Source organism: Leishmania panamensis (assembly GCF_000755165.1).
Source record: "Leishmania panamensis strain MHOM/PA/94/PSC-1 chromosome 29 sequence".
NCBI classification, from domain to species: Eukaryota; Euglenozoa; class Kinetoplastea; order Trypanosomatida; family Trypanosomatidae; genus Leishmania; species Leishmania panamensis.
Window position 1 is genome coordinate 1,008,931 of NC_025875.1, and position 16,797 is coordinate 1,025,727.

The window sequence follows — 16,797 nt, forward strand, 5'->3', positions numbered from 1 at the left end:
AGTACCGCGTATGTGGTGTGCTGCTTCGCACGACGCGATGGGTCTGTGGGACAGGCACGGGTGGAGCGGAGCTCGACTCGCGCTGGCCGAGAATGGACACGCTGATAAAGGACAAACAGATGCCTCTTTGCCCTCCTCTCTCGTTCTCTCACTTGTATGTATGTGTGTCTCAATCGATCCCTGTTCTCCTCTCTTGTACCTCTTTTCCTCTCTTTCACTCACCGTAACGCTGCTTCTATGAGTTGTGACACTTAACGTCGCACCCACTTTTTTCTTTTACGAGTCGGTGGGGTAATGCGCACCTTACAAGCTCCGACGATACATGAAAGAATGTAGCAGGAGGTGTGCGGGTGGGGTGAGTGGGTTAGCTCACCATGAACGACAGTGAGAGACAAAATGTCAAAGACTGCCGAATAAAAGGAAATGAAGAAACCCCCCTCAAACGAGAAGGCCCATCTTGTAGGACCGCTTACTCCGTAAACCTTGTCGACTGACCGCAATCCCCTGCCGTTGATTTGCAAGGAAGGAAGAAAAACGAGGCATGGGTCAGGAGACTGCGGAGCCGAATGATGAAAAACGTCTGGACCTCAAGAGTGGAGGAAAAGGCACACAGAGGTACATGCATACACCTGCCTGTGTAGTCCTCCGTGGCTCTCAGGGACCCACCTGATGCCATGGAGTAGGTGAGTTTGTGTGCTAGCGCATGTAGGCCAACGAAGCAACCATCTTTTGTTGCCTCCTCATTTTTTCTTGCACCCGGTCTTTGCTTGGTAACGTCTTGTATTCCTTCATATGCTTCGCACGGCGCTACTTGAATAACGGTTTACCTTGTACTACATGTGCCACCGAGGCGGAAGGTGTGGCGACCTATGCTGTCGATTGCACCCCCGTACGTGTACAGCAGTGTAGACAACACAGCACCCTGCTTCCTCACTCAGAACGTGTTACGGCACTCCGGCTTACCTTCTCGCCACGATGGCGAGCTCATTGGAGATACAGGCGAATGGCGACACTGTCGGCGGTACCGCTACGCTCTCCTCTCGTCGCCTCTTTCAAGAGCGCATCAACGCACTCCTCTCGGCACCTGTGCCACTTTGCCTTCAGAGTGAGCCACAAGGGGACTCATCTTTTCGAACAGGTTACATGTCCGTAGCGGAGCCAGTAGGCAGTGGCGCGGCAACCGAGCTCTCCCTGCACGGTGCGCCCTCCTCTAAGCGAAATGCCGCGACGTCCGCTACGCACCCACTTCCCATTTATGAGGCACTTCTGCAGAAAGGTCGACTAATGCAGGAACATCGCGAGCGGCTTCGCCAAGAAGCAATTGAGCGAGAAATGCGCGAGGTGCGGCCGGCACCACGCGTCCCCATCTCGCCAACCCCGGTACCCGTGCAGGCACCTCGCTCTGCACGCCGCGTTCCTCCCCAGGGACAACGCATCGAGGACAAATTGCTTCAGAGGGCCAAGGAAAAGCACGCACTGGAGGAGAAGGCTGTGCAGATGCGGGCGGAGCGCGAGGCTGAGGACCTGGCAGTCATCGCTCCTTTTCATCCTCACATCTCAGCTTACGCCCTGGCGACTAAATCACGTTACAAGGAGCCCCCACCGGACCGAGCTGCGTGGCGGGCGAGGCGGTTGGCAGAACTCACGCAAATTCGCAAAAACTCGGAGGCGGAAGCACTGGAGGAGCTGCAGGACGTGCCGTCCATCAACCCACGTTCTGCGAAGCTCGCTGCCCGGAGAAAGGCGAGAGAGGGTTTGGATGGGATATCGGTGCCTGACGCCTTTCTTCTTGGTGAGCATCGTCGTCGGTTGGCACAGTGGAAGGTAGCTGAGGCGGAGCGAGAGGCTCAGGCACATGCAGGCCCGTCTATCACTCGGCATGCCGCAAACATGCGGCGCATTGGCAGTGTTGGCGATCGCCTGCACGCAGAAAGCTACCAAGCTGCGATTCGCCGCTTGCAGCGGGAAATGACGTGGCGCGAGGTCCACACACCATTTCAGCCTCTTGTCACGTCTCTAGCTGCCGCCACCGCGCCGCGATATCAACGCGAGAGCAACATCGGCGTGCACACAAAAACTCTGGAGGGCACCCGCAGCTTTTCGCGGCAAAGCTCGACCCCACGGGACTCCTTTCAGCCCTCAATCAACCCAGTTAGTGCAGCGATTGCGCAGCGACTACCGGAGACAGCAATGGAGCGACTGTGTCGACCCAGTGCTCTTCATTCTCTTGCCTCCTACGTCGATTCCTCCAGCTTCATGGACGCTTCTGGTGTGTCTCCGTCTCCATCTCTTGCAGCCCGTTCCCAGACACGTCGCACCTTGCTGTGTACGCCGTCCGCGCACCAGCAACAGGGTACTGTATCGAACACCCCCTTCTCGACGCCAGAGGTCCTTCCCAACTCTGTGGTTGTCTCTCTGGATGCGTATGAGCGTCGACGACAGAGGCGCCTGGAGGCGCTGCGCAAGGAGCAAGCAGAGCACGAGCAGCGAGAGTGCACGTTTCAGCCGCAGATCAATGCACACTCGTCATCTTTGACGGGGGCCTTTACGAGCTCGAGCGGTCAGCGTGGTCCCAACGCCGTGGCGCAGCGGAGCGGCGAGTGGCTGCAGCATCGAGAGCGACATCTTGAGACGATGCGGCAGTGGCAGGCAGAGCAGGTGGCGGCAGCGGAGGCGATTGCGGCACGCAGGAGAAGCAGCGTTAGCACGGCTACCGCTTCCTCCTCGACGCTGTCGTACAGCGTCTACGGCGGTGATGGTACTCCGTGGGGCGTGGAGGAGTACCTTGCCAGGCAGCAACTCGCTCGCACGAGGCGACAGAGGGCGGAAGAGACTTTGGATCGCCAAAGCGTCTCTGTCGATGGACGCAGTCACACATCCCTCTCATCGGCGCCACCCCCAGCCAGGACGCAAGAGGGGCTGGCTCACCATGTGCAGAACTCTAGCACACGCAGCCAAACACCCTCGCCGATTCTCAGTTTTCGGCCGGCCGTGTTTGAGTCGCAGCACCCATCTGTTGCTCCTATGTTTGTCTCTACGGAAGACGCTCCTAGCAGCGGCGCCTGGTGATGCTGGCAGGCAGGCGAGCACGCGGCGCAGATGGGTGCACTACACCTTTTTTTTTGTTCGTTACCGTTTTCTTAGATGCATACACATCCGGGCAGTGCGTGTTCGTTGTGACGTCAATGCGTTGGCCGGTGGCTAGACCCTCTCCTCATTTTTTATGTCTCCTTCAGGGTTGCTGGGGCCTGGGCTTCGATGCCCACAGGTGCTCATCCCCCCCCCCCCCATGTCTTAAGTAGACTGACGCAATGCGCACGGCCACTTTCACTGCGGTGAGGGCTTCACTGTCGTCTTTTGGTTCTGCTAAATCGAAGCACACGAATAAATATCAGCAACCCACGCACTCCTTCATGTTTTTTTTTTTCTTCTGACCGCGATGACGATCATGCCTGGAGATGATCGTATCAGCCACGTGAGCCACGTCTCTTTCCCACTCTCTACCGCTTAGTATGCGCGTGAGTCGTTGGGCTGTCTATGAGGTACCAAAGCGAAGTCATGTAGAGACACACGTGTGCGAAAGGGGAAGGAGGAGTGACGTTAGCGCACCCCAGTGCCTTTCATTCAACGGTAGATCATCTCAAAGTATTCCCGCTGCATCTCTCTCTCTCTCTGTATCCTCTGCCTGTATCCTCTGCCTTACATGCACGCGGGTGTACGTTGCGTATCTGCGCCTTCTTCTGTCTATCTTTGCGCGTGTATGTGTGTGTGTACTCTTACCAGAGCCTCTGACTCGATTGCTTGACTTGAACTTTGCTTCTTGGGGCAGATCTTGCGCTATCCATCTCCTGCGTTCATTCATCGTTTTTTTCTTTTTTTGTTCCTTTTATATCCTCTCACGAGGCCGCCGCTCGTGCGCGTCTTTCCTGTGCGGTGGCGGGCGCCTATGCATACGCGGACGTCTTTTCGTCAAAGCAATACCCCCACTCACCCACTCACCCACTTACCCACGCACCCGACGTGAACAACATAGCACACCGAAGAATTACAAAAAAGCTGTGTAAAAAGTGTTGTGTCTTTCGCCCACTCACCCATCTTCTCTTTTGCTTCTCGTCTTTCGTTTTCGCGCCTCATTTCTGTACTCGTGCGTGTGTGCTCGTCATTCCTCCTGTTTCTCTTGCGTGGTGACCCCAGTCAACAGACTGTCGTTGGATAGAGAAGGAGGGGGAGGGTGTCGTTTGTGCAGCCACACAGGCAATACCACGTGTGTGTCTGTACTTTGGCTCCTCTCGTCTGTGTTAGGTTCCTTGCCTTTTTTTCTGGTGTGGTAGTAGCAGCTGATATTGTTGCGAGAGCCAGCAATTTCTGTGACCATGCCAGCCTTTCTCTCCCCGTCGCAGCGTGCGTCGCAGCAGGCAGCCGCGTCCCTATTGGTGGACGAGGGTGAGACGCCGTATCACAACTCTCAACCCATAGCGCGTTTCCCTCTCGACGACAATGACGAAGTGTTTGTCCCCGTGCGGCGAGTACAGCACGCAGATGAGCTGAGTGCTGCCTGCTCTCCGCTTTCGCCCGCTGCGGAGGAGTGCCCTTCCAATGAAACCGAGAAGGATGCGGCCTGGACGGAGGTGCTGCAAAGCAGCCGATCGTCGCAGCTGGACAACCACTCCGGCACACACGTCTTCTATCCCAACCGGCACTTCAGCGCTCGCCTGAGAAGCGGAAGTGGGACTGACAGCGGTGACCTGCAATACTCACGTGCGCCGCGTGCGCGTTCTACTTTCACTGTCGATCAGCGGCAGATCGACCGTCTGGCGATACCGAGAGGTGTGCATGGCACCGTGATGAGGCCCGCAGCGCCAAACTACGGACGCCTGCTGAACATGGCAGAAGAAGAGGAGCGAGACAGACTGCGAGAGCAGCAGAGGTACCACAAGTCGCTGCGCACTGTAAAGTTCTCGATGGCTCCTTGTGTAGAACGGGCCCAACCGGCGAGGGCGCAACCTCCGCCTTCTTGCCCAGAGAGCAAGTACCCCACTGCGCCAGCTACTGCTGCCAGTTCAGAGGTGCAGAAGGCGTACTACGAGAGACTCACTGGACCAAAAAAAGCTCCCCCTTTGCCGGCGGCCGATGGTGGCGCACCGCTGTGTCGCACCCCCTTGGCCGAGATCGCACCAAGCAGAGACATCAACAGCACTTTGGACCGCTTAGCCATGCCGAAGAAGACGGTCACCGCCCGATCCGAGGAGGCCACGGCGCCACCACAGCGGGGGACTCTTTCTCACTTATCGAATGCACGTGCTCCTACGCAGTTGCACCTGCAACGTCTTTCGCATCCGAAGCAACAGACTGCCTCGTCTCACCACAACTCCCACGTATCTGTAGAGTACAACTCGTACATCTCGCGGAAACGCTACTACGGCGGTACCACTGTTATATCAGCTACACCTGACATGCCCAGCTCTACTGGACTGCAGCCGTCGCCATCCCACGTCAACAGACGACACAGTGGTCGCGTGCCAAGCGCGTCATGGAATGCGGTGGCCAGTCGCGTTGAGCGGCGCGGATCGTCAACGAGAACTTCCAGCTCCATGGCCTCGGCACCATGCGCCGTATGTGGGACTGCAACCCCACAGCAGGCATACAGGGTGTTGTCACAACCTATCCCCCTCACTGCGGCGGCATCGCACAGGGTAACAGTTGAGCAGGCAGCGGTGTTACTGCCCCAGTCTCATCCCCCAGTTCCTGCCGATAGTGAAAATGGTTCGACGCGGGTACAGTCGACTCCAGCAAAGTGTAGGGGCTCGAAGCCGCCGATCTTGGTGCACACTCGTCGGTACGTGCCGCCTTTGGAGGAACAGGATGCCGAAGCTGCCGACCAGTTGGCGTCCCGCACGGCAAAGCAGGAGAGCCCCGAAGCCCCCGCGCCGGCGCCGGTTGAGGCGGTGCGACGGCGTTCTGCAACGCTGACTGTGCCAGCTGAAATAGCAAAGGCGCCTGCATTGGAGAAGGAGCAGCAAGAAGGATCCAACACCACTTTAGTGGAGACGCCGGGACGCGCCCCACTCGCTCCTGTAGTAGTGCAGGCTGCCAAGCGAGCGTCGCCGCCACCGTCAGCGGTGCTGGCCGAAGTAACTGCGCCGCAAGCAGTGGTGCAAGCAACAAAGCAAGTCTCTTCTAGGCCTGCTGCCCCTGCACTCAGTCGAGCACCACAGGGACCGCTCGCCTTGGAGACCCCCAAGAGGCACACCCCTGCTTCATGCCCGACCTCAGGAGCACCACGTCATCCTGCGCAGAGAGTATTTACAGACACCCACCCTTCTTTGACTTCGGCTTCATCTCCTGTTCCAGCGTCAGACAAGGTGGTTACTGCGCCACCACCATCGGTGGCCACGCCAGAAAAATGCGACACAGTCACCGCTGCCTCTGCTTTCACGATCGAGGAGGTGTACGCCATTCCGCCGTTGCAAGGCGACGGCAAGGCGGGCCCTCGCAAGATCACGCACAGGAAGTCGCACAGAGTCAAGCCGGAAGTCCTTCAGGACGCCGACTTTGCGTTCCAACTGGAGGGGGTCTTACCTGAGCTGCGCCCCTTTGTCCCTATCGTGAAGAAACCAAAGAGAGTTACAAAGATGACGGCGCTGAGGGCACCGCCGTCAAGGGAACATTAACCGCAGCGACGCGGAGGCAGGGGAGTTGAGGACGTAGGATAGGGGGGACAAAGTAACCTTGGCGCTCGACGAGGCTTTCCCTCCGTGCCATTGACGTGTGTGTGCGTGTGTGTGTGTGTGTGTCGCCACTTCATTTGCACCCCACCGAAGGCAAAGAAAGAGAAAACACACCGCACCGCGCCTCACCGGGCTGTCGTCTGGCATCCTCATTTTACTCGTATTTTTCGTTGACCAGCTCAACGTGCACACTGACACACCAAGAAAATCTGTACACACCACATCCACATCCACATACACACACACACACGCATACACACACACACCTACGAACAGTGACCGTGTCATCCCTGTCACCACTGCGACAGTCGAGGAAGCGGAGCTCTACAGCAGAAAGAGGAGAGCGCGGCGAAGGAGACCTCATCTCGTACCGTGGTTACAGAGGGAACGCATGCGTCCCCTTTCTTCTCAACACGACTGGACGGATTGTTTGCCGTCGTGCGCCACACGCACGCTTTCTCCTTGTCGCATCTCAACTGTCTCCTCGCCTCTTTACCTTTCCCTTGATCTTTGGCAAATGCATGCACATCTTTGCTGCTGTCTCTCTGTCTCTGTATTATGTGTTCGCGCGCCTGAATATGTGCTGGTGCTACCCTTGCTCTTGCGCTGCACACATCACCGTCACTGCCACCATTGCCACTGCCTTTGCCATCGTGTATCTCCTCTCCTTCACTACACCTCACTATCTCCTCACCACTGACCATAGACGCCTTCACCCACAGAAGGTGCTGGAGCACGCCATTGCTCTCCGCGCATCCAACTTGACATTCCTTCACACGAAACAGAAAGGAATCAAAAGCACAGAAACCGGAGTGGGGAGCATATCCGCGTCTTTTCCTCAGCCGGCGGCTTTTTTCTTCCTCTCTGCTTGTTGGCAAAGTTCTTGATTGTATTCCTGTTCTTTGGGCCCAACCTCGCTGCCGTCCTCCTTGTGCCCGTCTCTCTCTCTGTGTGTGTGTGTCCTCACCATCTTTTCCCTTTTGTTATTATTCGCTTGTCTTGGTGTTCTGCGGCGTGTCAGGTATGGGCAACGGTCATACGAAGCAGTCCACGGCGGGGCTGGCGTCGGCGCCGCTACCGCGCTCCGACCAGACGAAGGCATATCCGGGCTACACGAAAGCGGCAAACCTTTCGCCCAATGCGGACCACGCCGAGGCGTTGGCAGCGACCGCGCGACTAACGGCTGAGGCTGCGCCACGACCACTTCCTATGGTTGCACCCTCTGCCCCTTCGAGTCGGACAGGGTGGATGAACATGAATACCCCTGCTAATACCACGAGGCTGCTGGGCAAGGGCAAGTACATCAAGGAGTATGGTGCCTTGGCCATGAGCCACCGCGCCAAGACAGTGCTGCTGGGCACACTGTTTCTCTTTTGTGAAGCTGAGACGGAAAGCATGGTGGTGTCGTACCATGAGAAGAGCACAGGCTCTGTGTATACGTGCAGCTACACGGATGCGGAACTGGGGCAGGCAAAGGAGGCTGCAGGCGTGGGCTTCTCGTGGGCTCCCTTCTTCAAGTCCATCGCTACAGCCATGATCAAGTCCAGGGCGACGGTTACCTCTCTCACCCCGACCCGAAAGGACGCCGGCTTCACCATCTTCGATAGGAAAGAGCCCTCCTGCACGTACTCATTTGTAGTGCCGATGGAGATGGTATCGAATGGCTGCTCGCCGAATGCACAGGAGGTCTTCCGTTATGTTATGTACCCGTTGACACGTGCACTGCGGTACAATCGTACGTTCGGTAGCTCGAGCAGGAGGGAGATGTGTGCGCAGAAACTGGAGTGTGACTTGACGGTGCACGCTGCTGCAGCAACGCAGCATACGACCTACGTAGATAAGCTGCTGCCGACGGTGCGCCCACTGCGAGAGGAGTCGGCGCTGCATTCTCATCTCGCCATGGCCGTTGGTCGCGAGGTGCGCAACCTTGAACGATGTCTCAAGGCCCGCGAGGAACACATAATCACAAAGCACCCACTCGACCAGCTGTACGACGAGGGCGGTGCACAGAGCTTCCAGCACACCCTGTGGTGTCCTGAGTACATCCCGCAAGAGGAGGATCCGGACGAGCTACTTTCGCTTTGTATCCGCTGTGCATTCCCGTTAGACCCTAGCATGAAGCTGAGTGACATCTCGAGTGTGTTAGAGCGGCCCGAAATTCGGAAGAAGATGGATGCAAGCGGCAACGGCCGGGTTATTGCAGAGGCGTTCGAGATCTTCAAGGGAATCGACCACTGGGACTACGACACAATTCAGCTGGAGATCATCACCGACGGCAACGCCCTCTTCTACACGACCTATCTCCTGCTTTACAAGCTGGACTTGGTTCGCTACTTCAACCTAGATGATGCCGTGCTGCGGCGCTTCCTCATAGCTGTGCAGAGTGCCTACCACCCCAACCCGTACCACAACGCCATGCACGGCGCGGATGTGACCCAAATCAACTACTACATTATGATTGTGGCCGGGCTTAGCGTCAAGTGCTGTTTGGGCAAAGAAGAGATCTTCGCCGGCATTATCGCCGGCGCCGTGCACGACTTTGACCACCCTGGCCTTAACAACAACTTCCACTCGCGCACTGGTGCCTATCTCGCCACGCTCTACAACGACCGGTCTATCCTGGAAAATCATCACCTTGCATGCACTTTTGAGCTGCTGCGCAACCCGCGCTACAACATCTTCGCGACGTTGTCAGACGAGCAGCGGCTGCTTGTGCGGGAGACCATACTAGAGATGGTGCTGGCTACCGACATGGGCAACCATGCGCGCATCTTCAAGAACTTTCAGGTGCGCATGTCGGAGGCGACGGAGTGGCACTCCAAAAAGGAGGACGTGCGACTCGCTCTCTCCATGTCGATCAAGATGGCCGATATTTCAAACTGCGCGCGGCCCAACCATATCTACGCCGAGTGGGCTAAGAACATCTCGAAGGAGTTTTACCTGCAAGGTGATGCGGAGCGGAAGCTGAATCTCTCCATCTCTCCCTTCATGGACCGGACGAAGGAGATGGAGGAGTTCCCGAAAGGTCAGGTTTCGTTTATGATGTACATTGTACAACCTATGGTGGAGGCGATCTCGGCGCTGCTGCCATCCATGACCTTTGCAGTAAATTTGTGTGTTGATAACAAAGAGTACTGGAGGCGAAAGACGGAGGAGGCACAACAGGCCGAGTCAGTGGAGACGCCTGTGAACAGCGAGACGAAAGGTGCTCCTTCTTTAGAGGTGTGAGGAGGAGGAAAGAACCGAAGAGAGGGGGAGAGGGGGTGACGTGGGGGGTACAGAGCGAAGGGAGGAGTGGGTGGTATTACGAAAGCGATGGTAGTGAGATGAGTGAAGAAAGGGAGAGGGCAACAGAGCTGCAGACCCGCTAGAGGAAGAGACGACAGGAGGAGGACAGGGAGGGAGGAGGGGAGCTTCTGTGTCATGGGCGGTTTTCTTGCGCCGTTTTTTTTTTTGTGAACATCTTCCTTTCGTGTGCATTTGCTACCGTTTTTCTTCCTCCATGCCCTTCTCTTCTCTCCTTTTATCGTTTTTTTTTGTCCTCTTCACCCATTGCCTGTTGATGTTGTCCGTCTCTTGCTTCCCCCTTCGCCCCCACAAGCATTCTCTGCTTCTCTGCCTTTTTCTGAACTCCTTCACGTTGCTTCGTTCGCTTTCTTCTTTTCACATATGACTACTTCATGTTTTGTGTGTTTCGTGTCTCTCTGTGGGCCTGTGTGTGTGTGTGTGTGTGCGTGCGTGTTCCCGTGCTCTCCCCCTCTCTCGCTGCCAGCACGCTTTGCCTGCTCTCCCCCCTTTTTTCTTCACGCTAGCAGTGTGTGGATGTTTCAGACACCCATTGGTGTGACTCCCTCCGATCGATTGCTTACTCTGCTTCTACCCTCCTCTCCCCTCCCCCCTTCTCGCGTCTCATGACTGTCTCAAGCCTCTCTTTTCTCCCTCTTTCCATTTGTTTTTGCGCGTGTTCATGTTGTCTCTTGATTTCCCTTTTCCTCTCATTACTTGTGTTGCTTTCTTCCTCCTCCCTTACTACCCTCGCATGTCGTGTGCTCTGTGCCCCGTCTTGAAGTGCGGTTCAGCCTTTGCTCACTGCAGATGTGACTTGTGGTTTCTCCCCCTTTTCTTCGCTCATCGCGTCTTGGGTTTTTTTGCGCCGGGCCAAGGATGGCCCAGCGACGGGAGAACGAGTTGTTATTGTGCGCTTGTGTATTTTGGTGCGTCTTTATGTACTGGCGCTACTTAACCCCCTTTTTAGTTGTCAACTCACCCGCTCTCTCTCGTCAGCCCCCCTCCCCTCTCCCTCGCATACAGTGTATGACGCATGTATCTAGCACCCCCTCCCTACCTGTATTCTCTGTGTTTTTTTTTCGTCTCTTTACTTTGCTTACCACAGTACAAATCTTTTTTGTTTTGTTTTGACCGTTGTCACGATATCTTTCTTTCATCGTTATTTCCGTTGGAACTCTTGATGTCGACTAGCGATGGAGACTCTCTTCCTCAGGAGAAGACTGTGAGGCAGGACAGAGGACGGCGTGCGCGGACATCCGCGCTGGCAGTGCAGCTATGGACAATGCGCTTGAAATTATCTCGTGAGGCAAGGGCAAGGGGGGAAGAGGTATGTGTGTGCGTGTGTGTGTGTCTGTGGTAGCGGCGCTGGGGCAACTGGAGAAATGCAACAACGAAGGACAGCGTGAAGGAGATGGCGTACCCTCGCATGAGCATAATCAAAAAACACGTGTTGAACGCCACTGAGCTATGCTGACAGTTTCTTCAGTACCGCTTCAGATTTCTTTTTTTTTTTTGCCATTATGACGCGGGCTTATGTGATGTTACCGGTGCGTCACTCTTCGTTCTTTCCACTCTTCACCCGGATACAGGAGGTCATTGACAGGAACGCATCCCCTGTCTCTCTACCCTCTGCTTTCCCTCGTCTTGGCTATTGTGCTTCCCCTGCCTTCTTCTGCCGCTGTACTGCCGTCACCATAGGTTGAGTCACCACTCTGTTCGGCTCTCCCTTCGCTAGATTAGTTGTCCTTGCTGTTGTTTTGCTTCTTGGTCATTGATATGAGCTGCTTTGGTCTATGGAGAGCTCGAGGCCTCTCTTTTTTTTGTGATCTGCACGTAGCTCTACCGCCGCACCCACGCGCCGGAAGGAAAAAGATGGCCATCTGTACATGTATGTCCTTGTGTTTGCTTGTATGTACGTATCAGCACACATACATATATGTTTTTTTGTTTGAACGAAGCACTGTATGCGTGCCTGCCTCTCTACAACGCGAAAGGTGAAAAGCACTCACGCTGCTGTACGTGCTCGCAAGTGTTTCTGTGTAAGGCTTACTTGTTTATCTCTATGCATATGAGTCTGCCTGTCTCTCCTCTTTACCTCCTCCGCTTTTTTAGAGGGATTGCGGCATACGGGGTTTGTCGCAGACTCGTATTCGATCTACCACGTCTTCTCTCTCTTTCTCAGGATTTTGTTTAAGATGCCGTCATAAAGTGACCATGGAACGACATGTTTTTTTTTCTTCGTTCTTTCGGCGTGCGTTTGTCATTGCCGTCCTGCGCGCCCCTTTTTGTTGATCTTTTTTTTTCTCTTCGTCGTTTTTTGTTTTGTTATGTTTGGGGGAGGGGCCTTTGTTTGTTTACTTCCCGTCCTCCCGACCGCTGCTCTCCCCCCTCTTCCCCCTCTTCTCCCCTCTTCCCCCTCCTCCTCTATTGTGTTTTCCTTGTGTTTGGTGCGTCGCTGGGCTCACTCATATTTCCCCCTCTCTTGCATGTGTTTGTTGAATAGATTTCTGCCATTGGGCTCCACCATATCTGTCTCCTCCTGCTCGCCAGCCCGCGTTAGCCGTCGCCTTTCAACCCCTGCCTCTTCCCCACTGCTTCCTGTCCGTTCCTTGTTCATCTGCCCTTTTCTCTTTCTCAGGCGATATGTAGGGGGGGCTTTTTATTCCTTTCGCAGAGGATGATGTGCCTGTGTGTGTGTGTGTGCGTGAGAGGGGGTGCCGAGGGCTACGCCCATAATGGGAAAAGTGAAAGACCGAGGGCATTTCCAAACCGCCCCAAAGAGAGGAAGTGGAGAGAGTGGCTGAGCGCCATTCATGTGCTCATGCTGGAAAAAGAAACGGATATTCACCCCCGCACAGCGGCAACAGCACGGCTCACTCATTCCACTAACAAATGCGAAATAAATCGAGCGAGTGTGTAGTACCGCCTAAAATGGTGCGTCTCAACATGAAAATAAATGTATAGTGCTGCTTTCTTTGCCCCCCCCTCCTCTTTTCCTTCTCGCTTTGCACTTTTATTGCTATTTAATGTCTTTTGATTTATTTACTTGTCTTTGCAGAAGTTGAGCTTGAGTGCACTTAGCACTTGGATCATGCCCATTCTTCCCTCTATTCCCCCTTTCACTGCTCCCCCTTTTTCCATGTCAGTGTGCGGGTGCGTTTGTGAGTGCGTTGTTCTTTTCTGTTCCCTATTCTCAGTGATTCGAAAGATGGTCTCCCCTGTGTTTCTCTGTGTTGTGTGCTGTGGTGATGGTGGTGGGCTCGGCGCTCCTCTTGTCCCTGCGTCTCTCTTGTGCTGTGTGTGCTTGTGTATGGACGTATGTGGGCGTAAAAGTTATGGCTGTCTAGGCATGTGCCTCTTTCTTTTTTCCTCCATGTTTGCTCTTCATTGGCATTTCTCCTTTTCATCCATAAACCGAAACACCAAATGTGGCAGACGTTCCATTTCAGCATCACCCCACAGTGTCGTTCTCTCTCTCTCTCGCACGCTGCTTTCTCTTCCCTTCACCTTTCCTCGATGTGTCGTACAGGCAGGCACGTGTGGCAGTAAAAAGACAGAGAGTCTTGCCGTGCAACTCCAACGCAGGTGAAGCTGATGGGAGACCGCTGTCCACCCCCGCCTTATCTTCGACGACGGACGCAGCATGAAAGCGCGATTCTTCTTGAGAGGGCCCTTTCTCGGCCTGGATACTCCTCCACTAGCGTGGGCTCCGGCCATCTCTGCCCTCTCAGCCATGTTCTCTACTGCCCCTCTTCACCCACCTTTCTCTTTTCACCCTTCTTCTTTACACACGTATGTCTGCGCACGAGACCAGGATTGCAGCCACCTCACCTGCGTTTTCCACACTCTCCGACTGACACCTTCAACACACTCTTACTCAGATCACTACCCACGTCTCATTTATAAAAGTTGCTTCTCACGTACTCCGCTCACCTCTCGCGTGCACTGTCGCTGTCCTACTGCGTAGTTTTCGACGTCATCCTCTTTGCTTTTCCCCTTTTGTGTTCTCACGAGGCTTTGCTGCGCGAACTCATCCGTTCCTTGTGTAGCTGCCGATGTGGAGCCCAAACAACAAAAGGGACTCGCTCAGCAACAGCGACGACGGTCTCTTCCCCTTTCTCTTCCCTTTTCCTGATCTGCGTCCACTTCAAATGTTCAACACCTTCTTCTCCTCCCGCTCGCGCGGGTCGTGGATTCCAGCGGTCGACTTATCCCAGCAGGACGATGGCTATACCCTCGTTGCTGACTTGCCGGAGGTGAAGAAGGAGGACTTGCGCGTGTACACGGAAAGTGCGAGCACCATCTGCATCTCTGGCAATCGCAAGAGCGTCTTAAAGCAGGACGAGAGCCAGCTACTTGTTGCAGAGCGCGGCTTCGGCCGCTTTGAGCGCTGCTTCGAGCTTCCCACTTCCGTGGACAACAGCAAAATCAAGGCCACCTTCAACGATCATCAGCTGAGTGTGTCCATTCCAAAAATGCGCAACACAAAGTCTGGAGCGTCCAACTCAGTCACCATTGACTAGAGCATTTCGATAAGGCGAGATGACGAGCGTCATAAAGAAGAAAAAAAACTGAGGAGAGAGCCGTGCGGATCTGCGAGTCGACGTCCCCCGATATGAAGCTTCACGTACGCTCTGCGGCGGCTCTTTCGCTTATCACTTTTTCTTTTCTCCTTCCGCTTAATGACATGGCCACCGGTCTCCGATGCGGAGCTGACATCCCCTGGTACCGAGATACGCGCTGTGATGCGGTACGGCAAGGGCTACACGGCGGCCACCGTTCCACATCAAAAGGTAGGGATGCTGCGCTTACGAGGCGGTGGGAGGAGACCCGGTGCTCGCTGCGTGGTGGGTGACGGGCAGCGAGGCGGCGGTGTGCGGATGGCGTGACGCCTGCTACTGCGCTAGCGGCGTGGTTCCCCCACCCCTGCCAGAGCCTCCGGCCCGCCCGTGCTTGCCATGGGGGCGTCCGACCCGATGCTGTACCCCGTGTGCCACGCGTGGTGGGCGGATCGCTCGAGGCGAGTGGCAGGCCTCGCCTGACGCCATGGCCTTGCACGCTGTGTGGCGGTTACGCACCTCTCCCACGCGATGTGTTCTCTGTGCACCGGCACATGCTTCTCCACGTCCCCCCCTCCGCTTGGCACGCCCGCCCCTGTCAAGGGCGTGCGGCCTCGGGAGACGGCGTAACGCCCCTGCTGCCCGAGACTCGTGGCAACATCCCACGCGTCGCGGCCCATGTGTGCCCGCCCCCTGTGGCATTGACGGGAGGCGTGCGGCGAGCCCGCAAGACGCATGACGCAATTCGGCGGCAGGTCTGCTTCCCCTAGACGACCAGGACCTCTCGCAATACTCCTACGAGGGCTGGTGGGCGGTGGCGGTGTGCCTCTATGTGCTGACCTGTGCGTGGGAGGAGGCCTCGCCGGAATAGAAAGTGTGCGATCGCTCAGTGACGCTCTCTACTTGGGTTTCTCCTCTGTTCTTTTTTTCTGTAGTGGTGTGGTGCATTCTCCTGTGTGACAGTTGTCTTGCCCTGCAGCATCATGATTGTGTATGTACTCCGACATTTGCACGTCTTTCTTTCGTCGCTCTATCGGCGTCTTCGCATTCCGTATTGATCTGGTCGTCGTCTTCTCATTTAGTACCCCACCTTTACTACTGGGTAGGGCACGTTTGCCGTTGCTGCTGTTGACCGGCATACCCTCGTTCGTGTTGGCCCTGTTTCGCGTGTCGCTTCTCGTATGTTCTTTCTGTTCGTCTATGCCTCTCTGATAAGAGCCGCACCTCTGTGCTCTTTTTTTTTATCTACACGGTGCACCGCTGTTGTCTCGCTACCCCGCCTCTCATCTGTTTCCCCTCGGAATCTTTCGGCTTTGCGTTGCATTCTCGTGTACACCAAGCTTGACCTTGATGTCATCTTGTGTTGCTTTTTTTTACTCCTCCGGATTCTCCTCTCTTTTGGTCCACATCATCCTCAGCCACGCTTGGCATTTTTCTTTCGAATATTCCGTGTCGGCTTCTGCGGTGAGGTCTGGGAGGGAAAAGTGTAGGGATGGAGGGAGAGATGTCTAGCGAGCGAGACTGTGTTTCCGCCCACCGCTGAAGTACACGTCCCACACTCTTTTTCCCCTCTTTTCCCTCGTTACGCCGAGGGTGCTGAGGTGTATTCTATGGGCTCTGCAGTAGAGCGATCAACTTGCGCAGTTTGAGGGAATGGTGGGATGAAGGTAAAAGACGCAACATCACACCAAAAAAGCCCAATTCACGAAAACTGCGTCATCGGTGCATTCCTATTGCAAAATGCTGGGTGTCTTGGGTACTGTGCACTTTACGGTCGAGGCTCAACGCTGGGCGTATTCTGGGGTGTGTTCGTGTCAGCTACCAAGTCTACGATGCTGCACCGTGACGTGCCCTTTGCTGACGCGTGGCGACCGCTTCGATGGGCACGCGTGCATGCCAGTTCATGGATAGGAGTTGCGTACTGTCCTCCTCCTCCTCCTCCATTTCTCTTTCTCCTTTCTCGTGCTTCTTTTCTACCTCTCTGCACTTCTACCTCCCTCCCTCTTGCACCTTCGATTGAATGTGCCGGTCACGCTACCTCGACCTCCTTTGTCTTGCTCGCACATAACTCCCCACTCCCTCTAACGGCGCGTTCACATATCCCTCACACCTGCATCACCGTCCCTGCTGTGTGTACGTGTGTGCGCGCATGTTGTTTTCATTTACCATTCTCGTCTTCCCATCGCTGTGCATTTGCTGTGATGTACAGGTGTGTAATTAGC

General features: G+C 55.3%; 4 protein-coding genes across 4 annotated transcripts, besides 2 other annotated features; all 4 read left to right on the plus strand.

The window, feature by feature from the left end:
- Position 1: 1 nt before the first annotated feature.
- Positions 2 to 112: a repeat region.
- Positions 113 to 975: 863 nt separating this feature from the next.
- Positions 976 to 3,069, plus strand: LPMP_292440 (hypothetical protein; the record flags this gene model as incomplete). The annotated part of the gene is made up of 1 exon (XM_010702546.1): positions 976 to 3,069. The coding sequence occupies one exon, from the start codon at positions 976 to 978 to the stop codon at positions 3,067 to 3,069; it is 2,094 nt and encodes a 697-aa protein (XP_010700848.1).
- Positions 3,070 to 4,373: 1,304 nt separating this feature from the next.
- Positions 4,374 to 6,671, plus strand: LPMP_292450 (hypothetical protein; the record flags this gene model as incomplete). The annotated part of the gene is made up of 1 exon (XM_010702547.1): positions 4,374 to 6,671. One exon carries the CDS (start codon positions 4,374 to 4,376, stop codon positions 6,669 to 6,671), a length of 2,298 nt encoding a protein of 765 aa, XP_010700849.1.
- A 1,080-nt stretch (positions 6,672 to 7,751) lies between these two features.
- On the plus strand, positions 7,752 to 9,956 carry LPMP_292460 (cyclic-nucleotide phosphodiesterase, putative; the record flags this gene model as incomplete). Its single annotated transcript, XM_010702548.1, has 1 exon — positions 7,752 to 9,956. One exon carries the CDS (start codon positions 7,752 to 7,754, stop codon positions 9,954 to 9,956), a length of 2,205 nt encoding a protein of 734 aa, XP_010700850.1.
- A 4,115-nt stretch (positions 9,957 to 14,071) lies between these two features.
- On the plus strand, positions 14,072 to 14,539 carry LPMP_292470 (heat shock protein 20, putative; the record flags this gene model as incomplete). The annotated part of the gene is made up of 1 exon (XM_010702549.1): positions 14,072 to 14,539. The coding sequence occupies one exon, from the start codon at positions 14,072 to 14,074 to the stop codon at positions 14,537 to 14,539; it is 468 nt and encodes a 155-aa protein (XP_010700851.1).
- Positions 14,540 to 14,700: 161 nt separating this feature from the next.
- Positions 14,701 to 15,425: a repeat region.
- Positions 15,426 to 16,797: the final 1,372 nt, after the last annotated feature.